We start from the raw sequence: 19,746 nt of genomic DNA on the forward strand, positions 1-19,746 counted from the left end.
TCACTTCTCCACATGAACATTGACTGTAAATATCTGCCTCTACTTGCACAGGTCTGATCCGCGCTTAGGGCCACAAAATGTACATTCGCAACTAGCAAGTTAGAATTCACTTTTGGCAAGTAAGAAATGGTGTGCTTTGTGCACGTTAGGTACGGGCATTCATGTCGTGGGCCAGTGACTTTTTTACCAGCCACTTCGCATACACCTAAAGTACATGATGATCCAGTAACCGTTCCTACCTGCACAGATGGGACGAGGGTCCTGCTGTTACCAAGAGGAAACACACTTGATCATGCAGAGAAATTCAAGTGTAGGGTGCTCATATCTGCAGGGTGGATTTTTGCCTACTTGGGACTGCTGCATGAACATGTCCTTCTGCTTGTGCATCTGCTGCATGAAGTCTCATCCTGCTCTGGAATGTGTGTGCATATGCTGCATTAAGCCCCATTCTGCTCTGGATATTGTGTGCATCTGCTGCATGAAGTTCCATTCTGCTGTGGATATTGAGTGCACCTCCTGCATTAAGCCCCATTCTGCTCTGGATATTGTGTGCATCTGCTGCATGAAGTCTCATCCTGCTCTGGAATGTGTGTGCATATGCTGCATTAAGCCCCATTCTGCTCTGGATATTGTGTGCATCTGCTGCATGAAGTCTCCTCCTGCTCTGGAATGTGTGTGCATATGCTGCATTAAGCCCCATTCTGCTCTGGATATTGTGTGCATCTGCTGCATGAAGTTCCATTCTGCTGTGGATATTGAGTACACCTCCTGCATTAAGCCCCATTCTGCTCTGGATATTGTGTGCATCTGCTGCATGAAGTCTCATCCTGCTCTGGAATGTGTGTGCATATGCTGCATTAAGCCCCATTCTGCTCTGGATATTGTGTGCATCTGCTGCATGAAGTTCCATTCTGCTGTGGATATTGAGTGCACCTTCTGCATTAAGCCCCATTCTTCTCTGGATATTGTGTGCATCTGCTGCATGAAGTCTCATCCTGCTCTGGAATGTGTGTGCATATGCTGCATTAAGCCCCATTCTGCTCTGGATTTTGTGTGCATCTGCTGCATGAAGTCTCATCCTGCTCTGGATATTGTGTGCATCTGCTGCATGAAGTCTCATCCTGCTCTGGAATGTGTGTGCATATGCTGCATTAAGCCCCATTCTGCTCTGGATATTGTGTGCATCTGCTGCATGAAGTCTCATTCTGCTCTGGATATTGTGTGCATCTGCTGCATGAAGTCTCATTCTGCTCTGGAATTCTTGTGCATTTGCTGCATTAAGCCCCATTCTGATCTGGGTGTTTTGTGCATCTGGTGCATGAAGTCCCATTCTGCTCTGGGTGCGGTGTGCATCTGCTGCAAAAAGGCACACTGTGGTCTGCATGTTGACTGCAAGTTGTTAAGGCCCATTCTGCACCACTCACAGTGTGAATGTACTGGATTAATGTACATTGCATTCTAGTTGTGTGCACTTGACAGATGAACGCACTTTGTGCTCTTCTTTTTCTATGCACTTGCTTTATTGAGGGGTAATCTGCTCCGATTGTGGTGTGGACGTATTTGGTGAAAGAGCCATCTATTGTTAATAAAAGTGCAGGTTATGACCCTCTACGGCACCAGGAGTCTAGCCTTCAAAGCATATAGATTCTAGTCAGCTTAGGTGCACAAGATAAAGGGCCATTATGATAAGCAAGTTGGCACTTGTAAAGAAGAGGGTTCAAGTATTTGGGCAGGAGAGGAAGACACCTGGCTTACCACGTTAGCCTGCTTCGGGCACGATTTCAGGGTCTGGATGGCATATGCTGAAGCCACGTTCTCCATGGAGACCCCATTTACCATCACAATTCGATCCCTGGTCCTGGGAAGAGAAGACAAAAAGCAAGTCTCTTACTGTACATGAACAGGGCTTGGTAATCCCACCCCTCGCAAACCTCTTCACTCTCCTCTGCCATCACTTCTCACTTGCACAGATACGAGTGCCTCACACCTGCTCCATCCTTCCAGCCACGAGGCAACAAAACTAGACTTCCCTGACCCACATCTGCTCAACATCATGGGTAGACCTACACCATTTTGAGGGTTTGTAAAAAGCTACATGTTGCAAAAAAATTGTCCACTAGATGCACGTGCAGTGTGGGATTAATTATTTCCAACACAACAAGATGGAAGGTACAGCCGAGGGAGAGTATATAGGAAAGGAGTACAAACTTGTAGCATCTTACTAGTGAAGTTCCAGGTTTCAATTTGGAGACTGGAACCAGGAGTAGCAGTTGAGACTGGGGGCGGTTGAAGGAAAGCCTGCGATTATGGCTGTGGGGTCTCGACTTGCGTGGATACTTCATTTTGGCGCAGAGCGGCTCACATGCCCACAGTGTGGAGGACCCGTGGATGCTGCATCAGCGGGAAAGGCTTGTCATCTGCTTGGCGTGGCAGGCAACCAGAGGACATTGCGAAACAAGGCCTGGTAAGAGACCCCCACAGTCCCGTCTGACAGGACGGTTGCTGGAGGAGCGTGCCATGGGCACTTGGCCCCGCGCACTCAGCGAGAGCCACAAGGAACAAGGAGGGACAGCTTAGTGATACGAGAGGTTAGAGAAAAGAACCACTATTGTTACGTAGCTTGACAGTCTTCTTGGACTACATCGACTACCAGTGTACAACACAGCGGCTATTTGTAAGTGCAGCTTCATGCTCGGAAGTTGGAAGAGTACATTGGAAGCTCATGAGGAAGAAAAGGGAAATCTAGAATTACATATTTAGCACAAAAGCAACATGTCAATTACTGTGCATCCGTCCGAAGGTTTGCCCAGGTGTGCCATTAATTCCATGGAATGATTGGAGGCAATATTGGTGCAGTTGGACATCAATGCATGACTCCAGAAAAGAAAGGTTGTTATTGTATGTGCTGGGTCCAGAAGGATAGAAGAAATATAGTGAGATTCCATCAATTGATGATCAAGGTTGAGGAGACATGGATGTTTATATGACTAGGTATACAACTATAAGACTGGTGTTACACCACGTGTTGAATGTTTCTTAGGAGCCCCAAGATGCAGGTGCGCAATCATTTCTTAATTTGTGGGGGTGTTTGCTAGGGCTCAGCCCCAGCACTTATTTCTGAGCCCGGGCACCTATTGTCTCAGACTCAGTCTTATTATGGTGTGTTTTTTACCAACTTCATTTTAACCACAAGTAATTCCTAGACACACAACAAGCAACAACAGGGAGCACTGTCCGTGGTCCCGGCATCCTGGGCAGACTCATTAATGAATTTGATGACCCATGGGGGCAGGGCAGTGCTAATTGTCAATTCTTATGGATAACAAAGAGCTGGAAGGTGACAATGCTGGGTGCTCGTGTTGACCATTCCGGCACACTGTTCCAATCAGCCTGCAACTACGCTATTGCAACAACCAGCAGGACTACCACAGCAGTGTGGGTTGATAACATGACAGTCCCTATCCAGCAACACCAACACAAGGGTAAGGCCAGGGACAAGCTGAAGGCCACTTCCAAAGATGAGTGCCTGTCACGAGTCAGTGCCAACAAATAAAAGATCTTTCTGCAGTGTTTGACAGACACGTTCATCAGTTTCCCATAGGAGAAAAACAGGTTTGCTTGTCTCTCTGTGAATAGATGGTCAACATGTTCCACTTGCCAACTATAGTATCAGAGCAAAATGTTAATAATGAGGAGTTTAAAAAAGCACCTAAACTTTGATCTTATTTCAAGACACAACTAGTATGTTATTTCATGTTGATTGCCATCTATATATTGCACAGCTGCCATGGGTAGTGCATACATCACCGTTAATGAGCTGCTGGAAGTTGTAGTTTTAAGTCCAAATATGCTGACACTTTGGGGAGCAGCTCTGGACGGTGGCTATGCTGTGTCCTATGTGTACTAGAAAATATTTGAGACCTGGCACAACTTTGTTTACAAATTAAGCACAAGGATCCACGATTCTCCCTAATGTACAACACAGATTAATCAAAAGAGGGGGGTGCTAATGGGATCCATTATAAAATCCAGTCCCACTTACTCATCACTTGCCCAAGCTGGGCATTCAGGAAACCTTATAAAAAAAAGAAGCCACGAATAACGAGCAGCGCACCTAGGACAAGTCAACATTCCCAACAGCCATACTACTGGCGAGCAAGGGCCCCCTTCACAAAGTCAATGTGAGGGATGTGATTTCTGCAAAGTACCCATCGATCTTACAGGAGGTGATGGAGACTCCATGGTGTTCTGTAAGCCATGCAAGGGTCGCCGGTAGTACTGAACAACCATAAACAAGGATTATGGCGAACTAGGTTGCCTAAATAATTTTTTCCTGCAAATCATCCCACCACCTCTATGCTGATGACACCCAACTGTTTCGGTTTCTATCTTGTCTCCTGCTATTCACTTGATTAACTTCATGTCTCCTGGCCACCAAATCACTATTATTCTCAATTATTCAAAGACGGAAGTCTTTTTTTCGCCCCATCATCTATTTCCCCCTCCCCTACCTCCTACATCCATCTCCTACCTCACCCAGTCTTCTCTTCGCTCCATCTCTTCTGCTCGCAATCTTGGCATACACTTAGATTCCCCTTTTTCTTTTCCTCTTCACATTACTTTACTCTTGTTCTTGCCGTGCCCACCTATTTAACATCTGCAAGGCAAGGCTCTTACCTTTCAGGACACTAAATTATTAATGTTCTCTTTATCTTCTCCCGTCTTTTCTATTGCTCCTTCCTCCATCTTTGCCTCCCAGCAACCAGTCTTAGTCCTCTCAAGTCTATTTTCAATTCTTCTACTAGTCTTCTTTGTTCTCACTCCTCATGATTTGACTGTCTTGCTCCATCCCTTGTCCGCTGGCTACCCTTTCACTCCCGTCTTAAAGGAATAGTGCGCTCAAAAATATTATTGGCCCAAAGATGGGCAATAATCAAAAACATGCATTAAACATAATTTTAAAGAAAGTTCCTATGTAAACGTTTCAGCAAACGAGGCTCGGAGCATTTACATGGGAGCATCCATTATGCCATTTCAGGCAACCTACTCAGCTCATGTTAAGTTCTGCCCTGGCAGCACTAAACAAGCAGCACAAGCCCCCTACCGGGAGCTTTTTCCTTACTGCAGCCAGAGCAGAGCTGAAAATGGAGGAGGCTGCCTTCACTTTCATTTTACGTTTTCGGTGCTCCCCAAGCCCAGGGAAGCACAGAAAACATAAAATGAAAGGCAAAAAGCAAAGGCACAGCAATTCTAAATACATTGTTATTTTTTGTGATTGCCGTGGTTAGAAAACCACAGAAATCATAAATACAACAACGCTGTATTTCTGACTGCGGTGGCTTTCGCTTTGAGTCTCCTGGGCTCCAGGAGAAACAAAGGAGAAAGAAACGCAAGCAAGTGTTCACCAACCCATCAAGAGAGAAAGGGAGACTTTAAAAGAGCAGCCTGCCTCGAGAGACGGTGATGGGAGCTATGGGGGTAACTAATCCACCCCGACGGTTGCAATGGGACCAACATTGCAAGGAGGATGATATATCTAATATTAGCAAACGGAACTCATCATTGTCTGTGCTAAACCTATCAGAATGTGGAGGATAACGCTTCTTATTGACAAGTAAAGAGCAGAACGCATTCCTGTACATTCAAGAAACAGCCATGCAATTTCCCTTGAAGGTTGCATGGAGTGCCTTTTTTACTACACATTCAATGTGATGGACATTATCCAATTTAAACCTCCAAAGTTAAATCTAAAAGATGAAAACATGTACACTCCTGTAAAAACCATGCTAGCTCACACAAGAGTACACTTAAAATATTTACCTAACAAAGAGAACCTTGTTATTTAAATACTAGAAAGTCTTACCACATTTTAATTACTAAAGAGTTTTGTCCATTTACTTCACCAACTACTGAACACTTATTTTCTACTTCACCAACATTTTAAAACCTATATTGCTATTACTATAATATAGTCTAATAACCTTAAAGTCCTTGAAAGGTGGTTGGGTGGACAGGTTGTTCTGAACACTGAAGAAAACTATCCTTTCCAAACGTATAGCTCAAAGCGGGTGGGTTATTTTCCGGCAATGACCCCTCAATCGTTCTAGAAAACGAAATTAACTAGCCTTACAATGGCATTCAGGACCTCTATGGAGTGTTGACCGAACACAATGACAATAGTCCGAATCAGCCCTACAGGACACCATGGGAACTGAACAAACTGCAGGATGTGATGGGAATATTGGCCAACCTTACAGAGGGCAATGAGAGATCAATGCTCAAAATACATACTGAAATACTACTGATCAGAGATAACTAACCCATAGATATGGCTAGTAAGAGGTGGAAGCATGGTCATAAAGTGGTTTCAGACTTGAAGAAGCCACAAAGTTCTGGGGGTCACAAACTTCTTCCAATCATAGGGGCATTTGGGGTCTTGGGATTCAGGAGACACCAGTGTCAACTCTGATGTTTCAGAGAGAAGGAAACCCGTAGTCACTTACTGCAGTCTGCCATCTGCAGGTCCCCCGCGCACGACATCGGACACAATCACAGAGTTATCGCCGTCACGACTAGTGGGGCGGTCCCTGCCCCCAGAGATGGCGATCCCGAAGCCGAAGCGTGGAGCCTAGAAACAGAAAGGAGGTTATCAAGAGAATATGAAGCCAAGCACAAAGACAAATATGGACAATCGAAATGGGTTCACTCGCGTTCCACCGTCCCAAGGCACGGCCGCATGAAAGCCAACATTGTTCTGGCCCACAGCATCGATAAGGCTCTACTGGGGCAAATCAATTCTGGTTTAGTCCTTTATCAACTGCTATTTTATCCTACAGTACGTACAGGGCACTACTGGGAAGAAGCTTAATCTAGGTTTTGTAATTTGGTCTGGGAAATGGTTTTGCAGACAGGGCAATGCTGGTGGGACGCTTGTACTTGGTTTGCTCTATGGTGCAATGTGAGCACAATCGTTTGTCCTACATCAGTCTAAAGCACTAGGAGTAAGCCAGCAGTACTTTGGGCTTGAGCGCGGACATGGCCCTACTAGGGGAGGGTCACCATGGTTTGCCCTACAAAGCCTCCCGCTGGGAGGGTGCTCACGTTTCTTTTCATCTATAGCTGCACAGGGTATTGCTAGTCAGATCATCACTGGGGCCTGCCCAAGTCTACCATGCTGACATAGCACTGCTGGGTCTATGCATGCACTGGCATTGTCCTCCAGTTGTGCATGGTGCGGTTGGGAGAACATCACCCCCGAGTGACCTGCCTATGATTTTCAAAGGTAGAGTTTGCTCACCTGAGGGAACATCCATCAAATGTGTCGGAGAGTGCCAGCGTGCTGCGCCTAGCAGAACCACTCCAAGCAGATCTTTACCATTGTGGGCTACTCTGTAGCATTAGCAGGGCACATTTATTCTTGTATCCTCAACAGGGCAATGCACAGAGGAAAGCAACACTATTTAGATCAAAGCTGGGATGAAGCCCACGCTGGCTTGCCTGGCTGCCTTTTTAACATAGACCCCCGAATGGTCTCTGCCAGGCGGAAACTCCCCCGAGGGCTTTTCTATAAAACAGTGAGGGCATTTGCCAGGTAGAAAAGTTCAGACTGGTTTTGGCCCTCCCCAGTCACTGCTCAGAAGAAGAAAACACAATTATTTCGTCCAATAGTTCTATAGAACTGCCTGCCCTTTGGTCATCTGAGCAGGTGGCTGTTGCTTGGGCCCAGGCTTAGTTCAGGACCCTTGCAGGCCATGCTGCCTACGGCGGGCTAGCCCGGGCCTACCCCTTCTCCCAGCCCCACTCTCAGATTACAGCAAACGATCATGATGAAGGCACTCACCCTGTTCAGCGTGATGGTGTACTGCTCCCAGATCGTCATCTCCTCCATCTCGGAGACCTGAAAAGCAGATCAAAAATATCAGTTAAGAGCGACACAGACTGCTCCAGTGCGATCGCATGTTCCACAATGAGGGTGCATTTGCAAACACACACATCATCCAAGCCAAACTCTAAATGGTCCTCTCCTCGCGGAGGGGAGCCAGCAACCCCTATATAATGTGCACGCCTGAATCTTCCATGGGTTCCAAGAGACTCCTCCATCGTGGTTGGCTTAGCTGTGGCTTTGTGTCATGGATACACCCTGCCACACAGCCAGCCAGCACTCATCGGAATAAATCAAGCCCCACTGTGGTGCTACCAAACCCCACATCCCATTGACTTGAACAGTGTCATGGGTGTCAAGGCCCCAAGACAACCTCTTTCTCCCTCACACATATACCACTATCCCTATCGAACGGCAATGTAAGATTTTCTGCCCAGGCGGTACCCAGGGTGCACAGAAGCCATCTGAATGTGCCAAATGGCATCCTTGCCGGTGCACTGGGAAAGAGCTGGTTGCTCCAAGGCTGGCCTCAGAAACAGCCCCACCACTAAAACGTAAAATCCTGGTTGCAATTACACAGCTTAACAGATAAGCAACATAGTCTAGTCTCACAATTATGTTGTAAACTGGCCCAGTATTGCGCCCTTTAGGCCTAGTCCCAGTCCTAGAAACCTCACTGGTGCAAACGTGCTTGGAAAACTTGGGGCTGAAACCATGTCAGCCCTCATCGCCACCTTCTGCAAAGACTCGAACTTGCATCACACACCCTCTACCTGAGCACACCCCGACCTTCCCGGTTAAGATATGTACTAATCTACAGTTCCCGAGCTGTGTTGCTTGAAACTCCATGTTCGCTACTTTGCCGCAAGATTCCATATCAAAACGGCTCTCTGAAGCCCCCTCCTGGTGAGTCCGTGTCCTACATGGAGGCCTTTGACAGTATAGGGACAGCAGTCAGTTTGAGGGGGCTTGGGGTGAAGAGGAGCCAGTGTGTCCTAACCGAGTAGCATTAAGGAATGGGCAAAGGGTTTGCCAGAACACTACCAAAGGCACGGATCTCTACTGACTATTAGGACCCAATGAGCGCCACAGCGGAAGTTCCTCACACATCTTTACCCCTTGCTCAAAAATCCTGACTTTCCAAGGAGAGGTAGGGTAATGAGCCCCCCCCCCCTCGCCCACCTGTACAAGGAGTCCTATCATGTGACCAACTGTTGCCCAGCCCAGCCCACCTTCCAAAGATATCAGAATTCAGGCCAGCCCAGAAGAGCATCCTTTTCGTGTGTTCAGATAAAGGTGTGCAAGTTGTAAACAGGACCACAACAAACCAGCAATGTCCTCTTGGCAGCCCAGATTGAATGGGCGGTAAGTGACGCGCAATGCCTTTCTGGTTCTACCTGATTATATCGAAAATTCCATGGATAAGATTTCGATAATGTTTTTCTTTAATTCAATTTGGCAGCAAATATATGCAGGGGGAGATGCCCTACAGCAGCAGCCCCCCGCCCCCACTACACCCCAACTTAATGATCACGACTAGCCCCCCCCCCCCAACCCCACAATATATTTTCGGAAAATTCGTTTACAAAAATTTCGAATCCATATTCAACGAATTCTTTCACAATGAAACCTCCCTATCCCGCCTTTCTAGCCCTTTTAATAGGGGTGGGGGATATACATGTTCTTTTGTACTTGAGGATGTGCTTCCTCTGATCGGAATGACTTGCGGCCCCCGTGCAAAATAGAATGTCCCGCCCCATGCAATGTTCTTCTAGACAGGAGCCTGCTGTTGCTCTTAGACCAGGGGCGAGCATTAGTCAGAGTTTGCACTATGTGGTTTTTATCACGCTTTTATGACAGAGAAACTCGCCTGAGATAAGGAAAGCAAATCGCAACCGAAACTAAGCACCGATTGGTAAAGTTGGGAAGAACGCAGAAATGAGTGTCCAGCTGTTAGTTATCATGTAAACAAAATCACCCACAGATGAAGCAATATGCTCAAGTTCACAACAGAGAGATGTTAAGCTTTTTTAATCAAACCTTCCATCTTTGACCTCGTGAAGGGGAGTCAGGCAGCGTTTGTCTCCAGGCGCCACAACATACCAGCCGCCACGTGCGCATCAAACATTGTTATCTGCATGACGGTGGCGGGGGGAGGAGGTGGGCAGCTTACCATTTCTCATGAGACAATGAGCTGCCCTGAACATACCCGGGTCTGAACATATGTCTGATGCCCGGAAATCGGTACATTGGCTCCCGATATGTAAAATAATCCTTTTCAAGACTCTTACCATCTCACACAGGCGTGTCTCAAAAACAGCCCCTCCCCATCCATCCCAAAAAATTGTCATGCACCAAACGGATAGGCCAACAAGAACACCATACACTCTCAAAGCGTGCAGCCCAGCAATGTATCTCTTCTACCAGTATCGAGAGTGGAAGAAACCTACTGGGCCTTCCTCAGAGCCCTCAAAACCCGGCTATTTGCCTAAACCTACTATACCGAAAGACCCCTTCATTACTGCACCTTTGCTGCAACTAGGTAACGCCCCTGTAGACCCTCTGTGCAACAGAACTCCATCTCTCAGCTATGCAAACGCCTATGACCGAAGTTATTTAGACTGTATGGGCCCATGGTTTCCACAAGCGCCCTGATGCCTGAGGGTTTGTGTGTGCTATACAAATGTAAAAAATAAAGAAATGCAAACATGTGTTTTAGGTCAGTAGGCGTTGTATCAAGTGGTCTTGTTAGCATCCAGTCTGCATTTTGACAATCTATCTCTCTGGCTCAACTTGTAAATAAAACCCTCCCACTCGATATATGTAAAACTTTTTTTTATTGTGCTTTGGCTGTTCAAAGGCAGCCCAACACAAAATGATCAAAGTACATTCAGCATAGTAACATTTCATCACACACAACATCTCATACAATAGAACACCCTCTAAAACATTTATGAATATTATACATATCCTTAAAACCAGACACATCTAATCTAACAATATAATAAAAGGGCAAATATATGTTTGTCAGATGCAGTCATAGCGTTGTCTGTTGTCACCGCTAGGGGGAGCTGTTGGCTTAGGAAATATAGTGGTCCTACTGTGCCAATGAAAACCTGCACTTTGGCCCGTGTACAAGGGCCAGTACACTAGTATTCAATGTAAGCATACACAAACACAGTTTTTAGCAATTAATTTTCAGAAATCCTGCATGGCTGAGAAATGTTACCAATGAAATAGTTTAAAACGTCTCATGACCACTTTAGAGTGTCATAAAATTTTACTGTAGCTAGTGTCAGAACATTGTGGACAAATTTTCCCCAAACCGCATAGTTCCGCAATTCTGAAGAGCTGTACAATGAATTGAATGTGCTCTTGTCTCTCCTCCATCTTGCAGATACAATTCCCATGTTCTAATCTGCCGTATGTCCCCTTAGGTAGAAGGTTCAGCCTATAGCGAAGAAATTGATTACACCAATAGGAATTGGGACATTTCTTTAACTACGCAGTGATAGTTCCGAAAGGTTTGTCTCATAAAGATAAGCTATTATACAGTTTATAAATTCAAACTTTCCCCGTGTCTTCATCTAGTCTGTTTCAAATGGGATTTTTTTAAATTTTTTTTTTTAACTAGCTCTGGATTGTTAAATCAGACCTGCAGTGATTGTCGGATAGCATTGAAAATAAATTCAACACATTGTTTGAAATTGTTCATAGAATGAGAAATACAGTAGGCCTCATTTCGAGTATGGCGGTGCAGGAAAAAATGGTGGTAATGCAGGTTACCACTGCATTACTCCACCGCCGTACTACAACTTGGTGATAAGATGAAGGATTCTCCTGCAGCAGAATTCTGGAGATAAAGCCTCCACCTTGCAGGCCAACCAAACATAAATACAAAATGCTTACAAAAAAAGGCTTAAAAAGCGAACAAAAAAAAGACATTAAAAACATTTTTTAAAAAAAATAAATAAATAAATTTTAAAAAAAAACCGGTTGAATTGCTGCTGGCGGTAATTCCGCCGATATCCCCATGTAGTCCTATAGACTCCAAAAAACAGGGATTCAGAACGCCTACCACAAATTGTAATCCTGCGTTATAGCCACAGGAACAAGTGGCGGTAACAGGAATTCAATTTGACTGTATTTTGGCAGATTTACCACAGACATACTGCCAACCTTGTAATGAGGCCCAATGCACGTTCCTGGCTGCTTTGCATAAAATCAAAGAGTATTTCGGGAACATAGGTATGACTACATTATTTTTAAAATGTGCCAAATAGTCATTGGAGTAGGAAAGGCTTCTGAGCACATACATAATGCACCAAAGGCTTTTGGCTCATTTTATTTGTTGATATGGCCCCTGCCATAAACATGTCTGCCAAGCACAAGTCGTATGCACTCATCTGGATATCCTCCATGTTCAGTTGTACATCTTGAGCTGTGATGCCTTGCCATTTCCCAAAATGAATTCCTTTCACAGATTGTAAACCAGTCGCACACAGAAGAGGCCCACAGCTCTCATTAAGGTGTCCCTCGTCAGTGCCCCCCCCCCTCTTCATATGCTGGGGGCTACCGTGCACTACAGGAAAAAGGGCGAGGGTACGTTATGCCACGGTTATTCTATCACAGCATGATATTTTCAATTAGTCCAATAAAAGGTATCAACATATTTTTTTTATTAACCTGGGCTAACACGGCGTCAGACTTTTTGTTGCATGACCTACAGCAGAATTTGGGAAAAGTTGCAGAGAATGAAGTTTAACTTTAGCAAACGTTCGCTGTGGTAACAGTAGACACGTGTCTGTCTCGCGGCATGGTCTTGTTTAGGCTGGTCTGATGTGGGCTCCTTAGACTAGCACTTAGCTGGGGATGGTTGGAATCTGTAACAGTAGACGCGTGTCTGTCTCGCGGCATGGTCTTGTTTAGGCTGGTCTGATGTGGGCTCCCTATACTAGCACTTAGCTGGGGATGGTTGGAATCTGTAACAGTAGACGCGTGTCTGTCTCGCGGCATGCTCTTGTTTAGGCTGGTCTGATGTGGGCTCCTTAGACTAGCACTTAGCTGGGGATGGTTGGAATCTGTAACAGTAGACGCGTGTCTGTCTCGCGGCATGGTCTTGTTTAGGCTGGTCTGATGTGGGCTCCCTATACTAGCACTTAGCTGGGGATGGTTGGAATCTGTAACAGTAGACGCGTGTCTGTCTCGCGGCATGCTCTTGTTTAGGCTGGTCTGATGTGGGCTCCCTAGACTAGCACTTAGCTGGGGATGGTTGGAATCTGTAACAGTAGACGTATGTCTGTCTCGCGGCATGGTCTTGTTTAGGCTGGTCTGATGTGGGCTCCCTATACTAGCACTTAGCTGGGGATGGTTGGAATCTGTAACAGTAGACGCGTGTCTGTCTCGCGGCATGGTCTTGCTTAGGCTGGTCTGATGTGGGCTCCCTAGACTAGCACTTAGCTGGGGATGGTTGGAATCTGTAACAGCAGAGGCGCGTCTCGCTGCATGGTCTTGTTTAGGCTGGTCTGATGTGGGCTCCCTAGACTAGCATTTCGCTGGGGCTGGTTGGAATCTGTCTGGGCCTCGCCTCATTTTACATGCATTTTTGAGCTGGGGAGGAAGACCTTCAAGCCCAGACTGGAATAGCAATCAGCACTACGGAGTGTGGGGTGGGTCTACTGCGTTACATGCAAGGTCAGACATCTCCACACAGTGGGATTCCATCTGGTCTAGTGAAGCAGGCATACGATTGGATGGTCTTAGCTCGCTTTATACATTACCAAACTTCATGTAATTTGGTGGTACGCAGCAGATTCACCAAACAAGCATTGGCAAAGCCAACAGTTTTCGTTTGCTATAGGACATTTATTTGGTTGGGCAGGTCGCCTTCCAAGGTCCCAGGCAGAAAGGTAGTTGAGGTGGCCTGCATGGCTGATGTAACACTGCCACAAGGTGAGAGTGCCTACACCCGTGCACTGGTAATGTTATGTGTTATGTTGCCTTTCCCTCTCGGTTTACCCCACGGAAACCAAGCACACAGGAGTTAAGTTACGTCACTGGGTCTCAGATAGCCGACATTCTGCCATGTTCAGGGCCTGTTGGCGTTGCACTGTAAACAAGGATCAAGTATCAATGTTGCGATATCTGTCAAACACAAACGGGGTTGAAAAACGGTCAAATATACTTATTTTTTGCCATCATTTGGACGCAAAGTAATTTGTATTTTTTTTAAATTCAGGACATGGAAAAGGTAGTTTATGGACCTACGACTCTTGGCACTTTTGAGACATGCAGGAGAAGTTGTTTGGTTGGAGTTTGTCGGGTACTGCTGTGTTGGTGCAGATCAGAAGGAAGGAACTAGGCTTTGGATGGGTAAACTTCTATGTGTTGGGCATGCCAGCCTGGCAGAGGCGTAGCCAGGATTGTCTAACAAGTGGGGCATGAAGATAATGTAGTTGGGCCCACGCAGTGACATCAACTTCTGTAAATGTCCACGCAGCGCTGCGGAGTGGGCATTTACAGGTTTTGGGTGGGCCTTGCCCGCTCAGGCCCTACCCTGTCTACACCTCTGCAGCCTAGGCACACCAAGAGGTGGGTGCATTTGCTAGCAGGTGCGAGCTGGGTTGATTCATTCAGGGAATATGTTTTTAGGTACTGGTGAAGGATGTCTGGTATGTAGCAGGTTAGCGTTATGGTGGCATGAATGGGATCAGGGTGTATGTGCCTTTAAGTATGGGTTACTATGCTGACCCACTAAGGCTTATGCTGCACATGTGGTTTGAGGAAATGGCACGGTGCGTTTCAGTTGCATAGTGGTACGGCATAGTGGTATGCGTTCCAGTTGCATAGTGATTTATCTGCTAGGATAGGTGTCTGAAAAGTGAGTTGGTGGTTAATTTTAGCCTGGGACGAGGCCATACCACACAGTGACTTCCAGCTATTTGATCCATTGATGGGACTGTTGGTGCACGGATGCTTCTGTAGGAAGATCTGGTTATTTTATCGATTGCACAGATCAGGTGTATAGTTGGACTTGTCATCTGTGTCTGGTTGATTAGCCTCTCGTCTATTTGCATCAGGATCTCGGCTGCATATTTGCCATCTTTGGCGTTACATTACCACAGTCGTTAGGGGACTGGGTGTGGAGTTTTCAGGGTCTGCAGTCAGATATTGATAATTTCTGAGGGATGCCTGAATGTAGAAGGTCTAGAGAGGAACCAAATGTTGGGTGCGCTCTAGAAGGCAATTTAGTCTTGCAGCATGTAGATCCCCTTCAAGCGGAAGTTTCAAAGACTGATGTTCATAATTCTGCAAGATGTACCTCCTTTGCCATTTTGCCCAGTAGCAAGGCACTGCCGGGACCACCGGGCTGCTGGGTCTTAGTGGCCTTATAGGCTGGTGAAAAACTAACAGCCAAATCGCTACAATATTTGAAGTCATCACCGAGGCAAGAACCTTACATTCTGGAGGTAGTGACTTCTCCAGAACAGCCTCACGTCCTCATCCTGACCTCAAGGAAACGTGTTTAGCCTTAGGTTTAGTGCCTGGACCCAGGAGTTTTCCGTCTCTCGAGATTTTCAGCTCTTTCGCCTCTGAATGCCTTAAGAGAACATTGGAGAGCAGTCTGTACAAGTTCACATTTAGGGAAATCCGTCCAAGATCACTATGGAATAATCCACTCAAGATCATCGCAGAAAAATTGTGGGAAGGTGCAGATGAGCGGGTTAGAATCCTGTCCTCCATTCCCCAATCTACCCAGTCCATGTGTGCACTTGGCCCTTTAATTCTGCATCTGAACTTGCATCCACTGAATGTTCTTCATCTCCATCTTCCAAGTAATGTTATAATCCCACTCCCGCCCCAGCAGCCACCATTTTGTAGCCTTGAAGCTTCAACAACCCGCTCTGCAGCTCCTTACTTCCATCCTGTAATTCTGCCTCAGAGAGGCAGAAAACAGGGCTAGCCGGTTATTCCTTATTTGTTTGCACTTCCTATGGAACTATATCTGGGTTAATTGCAGCATATACGGTACTTTGCCTGAGGCATCCCATCACCCAGGAGTACCGAGCTAATGGCGGACAGAGTCTAGATCTTTCTGTATAGTTTTCTATACCCTATGTTGGGCACTGGGTGGCACAAACATGACAACCTCAGCATAGAAATAATAACATACATACCAAAAACAAGTACACAGTTCCAGTGAGGTACAACTCGCAACATCTCACCCAACACAACCTACACAACTTGCAACAGCTTTTACCTCCAGATGTCTTGCAAATGTGATTTCCGTGCAAAATCAGAGCAGGGTATCTTGGTCGGACCACTTTGACATCCCCTTCTCGCTCAATGAACTACCCATACCCCTGCCCCCCAGCTAGACCAATGGAATGCATCACACACAGCTCTGCCACAACTACTATCCGCCCCACACCAACACACTGCCCAACAATCACACCAACACCCAAGCACTCAACCAAATAACCCCTCATCCAAAAGACAGAAAGCCTGCAAGCACCACCACAAGTTAAACAACTTCCTCCTCGCCATCAGAGGAAAAGAGGAATCCAAGCCGCTAGAAAGAGCCTGGCAAATGCACCTATGCTCCCTCCCCAGGCAACCCTTTAAAGACGGACTATCCAAAAATGAGGTCCATGCGCAGCTCCAAAGCGGTCCACTACCTTCAAAATCTTTAACCCAGCACCAAACTCACACAAAAGCATCAATCATCATCAGGTCACCCTCAAAACCAGCACTTGTTGTGGAATACAAGCCCACTACTTTAGTTAAAACACTGCAAGCCCAGATTAATGTATGCAATATGACTTTATATAATAATCTGGAGCATGACACGTAGAGATTTTTACATAGTTAGACTTACAATATAACAGCCGAAACACGTTTTATTCCAAATAGGGGCTTCATCATGGCCTAAATAATATCTAAATGTGAATAATAAATGTCAATTTATAAAGCTCAGTAACTTTGGTAGAGGGTCTTTTGACAGAACATCCCGCGGTTTTTAATGAATGATGGCCCTTCCATTAGGACTATCAATGTTAAGTATTCGACCTTCTCACTCTCCTTGCAGCACATACAACCTAGTTACAAAACGATGCCACAGTGCAACACATTTCTCAGATGAACTTGCAAGCTCGTTACCTGTGTGGTATAAATGTCAGGCAGCATTTCTTCACAAAACCACCATCCACCCACAACAAACATCATAAGCCAAAGCACACAACTCCCTCATGAACTAAATCCAGTTTCAAAATACACAATAGACAGCCCCCTTCCACACCCCCCCCGCCATCCCCTACTTCCTAATCCTCCAACACATCTGACGCATTCCTTTATTTAATTTTTTATTGTGTATACAGTTTGAGAAAAACAAAACTTTTACACATAAAAATCACAAAAATGTACATAAGAAATAATAAAATACATCAAAGTCATACATAATTCATTTGCGATAAAAAATAAAAACAGTCACAAATCTACTCCTAGAAGGGGAAAGGTTGATTGGTCAGTGCCTTTCATTACATCGACAGATACATTAAAGGAAATTTAAAAAAAAAAAAAAGCAAAGCAAGTCAGAAAGAGCACAGATGTAAAGCAGGGTGGTATCGGATCAAACCACTTCTGGGGAAGGATCCATAGAGATAAAGCCGGTAGACCAACAGAAAGAGCATATCTAGTAAATCCAGAAATCAGATTTCATGGAGTTTCTCCAGTAATTTAATATCAGCCTAAAACTTTCACAGTTGCCCATCCATCCGGACGCATTCTACGCAAACAGATAAGGCACCATCAATACCCTTGCAGTAAAAAAAAGAAAAAAAAAAAACTAGCCCACTACCTCGATGAAGCATGCCTAGGTCAGGCAACATCTAACTACACAACCCTTGATGCGCCCTGGTTGCACACAGGGTCAACATTAACTGTCTGTCTGACAACCCCCTCCCCACACACAGAACAGGACAATTCTCTTAACCTCCCCAAAACACCATCCCTCGACCCTACACTGCCTGAACATCTGGGTGTCATTCTCCAGCTCCAACAGTAGATCCTCAAAAACAACCTCCTTAACCCATTCAAATCAGGTTTTCGCCCTGGCCACAGCACTTGGACTACAACACTTCACATCATGTACAACCGCCACAATAGTATTGACAAAGGGCACACTGCCGTTCCAGTCCATGACACCTCTGCAGCTTTCGACACCACTAACCCCACCATTACCCTAATCATCCTAGCCCACAGGATGAAGCTATCGGGCACCATTCGAGACTAATATACCTCCTTTCTCACTAACCGGAGACACAGCATCTCCATGTCCCCTATAGATTGAATCCCACCTTGGTCAAGTAATGGGTACCAGAAGGATCTTCACTGGCTCCCTTCCTATTCAACCACTATGGTGAACCCCTACTGCCACATCATCAATTTTCAACAACACGCAGACGATAAATATACATCAAGCTCTCCACTCCCCTGCGCTCCCCTCGGATAGCCATTGGAAATGGGCTCTCCGCCACCACGTGGATGGCCACACACTTCCTGGAACATAACAGTCAAAATGGAATACCCACCATCCTCACACTCCATGCGGACCACACGCCTAGTTCAAAGAACCCACCACTGACAAACCACACATCTGCTTCTCCACACCAGCCAGGTCCCCAAGCTTCACCATGGACCCACCCAACTGTCCTTCACAAATCCCATAGCTGCTGTCAAAGCATGCATACACATCCTACTCAAGGTAGGACACATCATTCACTTTAATGACTTCCATACCGCAGTCTAGCCTTTGGCTCCAACATGTACCATGGCAACACAATCTCACAGGACTGTCACAAGCCTCTTGACCCACCACAAGCCTACATAACAGCAGCAAGACTCATTCTGCACTTTCCCACCCATTCACACATCACCCCAGCTCTCTCCCAGCTCCACGAGCTCCACATAAAATTGGTTTGCATTTTTTGAATTTATTGAGTGTTTTCCTCAAATCACTGTACATTGTCAGCAGTACAAAATAGTGATGAAGTGGCAATATTACGTAAAACTTGAATCAAGTAAAGATAAGGAGAGACGAGGTTTTAGATAAATATGGAAGACAGAATGAGGGGCGCTCCTCAAAGACACGGTAAGAAATTCCAGAATTTTGAATATAGGAGAGAGGAAGAAAAAGGACTCGATTTACAATTCCGCCTAGCCATCCACCTCAAACCCTGTCAAACTATCTCAACAAACTGAAGCCCATAACTCAGCTTTTCACAATTAAAGCCAACTCAAATGTCCTATATATTCCACTGTAAGAGAAACTGCACACAAAATGGGCATCTAGAGTGTGGGGCACCCTCCCACCCCACGTCTGCACTTCTCCGTTCAACATCACCTTTCACAAAAGCCTTAAAGCGTACATCTTGCCCCACCTAATCCTGTCGGACCATATCTTCCTCCATCAGTCATCTATCCTGATCTCCCTATCCGGTTCTGAACACCAATTAAAACTTTTTTTATTTAACTCCTCCATTTTGTCACAGATGCCCTCAGAAATCCAAAGAAAAAAATACATTTATTTAAGGCACGATGATCATATTTCCCCCTCAAATCTGTCTATCACTCAGCCATTCGCTCCCTCTGCCTCCTCTCACCTCACGGCTCCATCTCCTCTTAACTCACTAGGCTGGCTCCCATTCCACTCCCAGCTCAAATTTAAACTTCCTCTGCCTAGTCTTCAAAGCCCTCTATGGTCTTACCCCTCTGTACCTCTCCTCCCTTCTCTCTTTCTGTACTCCTTCTCGTTCTCTCTGTTCTGCAGATCTCTTCCTTCTCTCTACTCTACCTCTCCCCTGTGC

The 19,746-nt window shown here is 45.8% G+C and overlaps 1 protein-coding gene across 4 annotated transcripts in view; it reads right to left on the reverse strand.

Annotated features, from left to right (window-relative positions):
* TJP3 (tight junction protein 3) overlaps nucleotides 1–19,746 on the reverse strand; it is a 363,200-nt gene that overhangs the window by 129,723 nt on the left and 213,731 nt on the right. For all 4 annotated transcript variants that reach the window (XM_069649428.1, XM_069649427.1, XM_069649425.1 and 1 more), the window contains exons 2-4: nucleotides 7,841–7,897; nucleotides 6,504–6,628; nucleotides 1,756–1,858 (exon numbers count right to left, since the gene is read on the reverse strand). In XM_069649428.1, the coding sequence (XP_069505529.1) occupies nucleotides 1,756–1,858; nucleotides 6,504–6,628; nucleotides 7,841–7,888 (276 nt within the window). In that variant the 5' untranslated portion in view covers nucleotides 7,889–7,897. The remainder of the gene's footprint in view (nucleotides 1–1,755; nucleotides 1,859–6,503; nucleotides 6,629–7,840; nucleotides 7,898–19,746) is intronic.

The sequence above is a fragment of the Ambystoma mexicanum genome, chromosome 1p (genome assembly GCF_040938575.1).
Source record: "Ambystoma mexicanum isolate Mex_15411 chromosome 1p, UKY_AmexF1_1, whole genome shotgun sequence".
Taxonomy (NCBI): Eukaryota; Metazoa; Chordata; class Amphibia; order Caudata; family Ambystomatidae; genus Ambystoma; species Ambystoma mexicanum.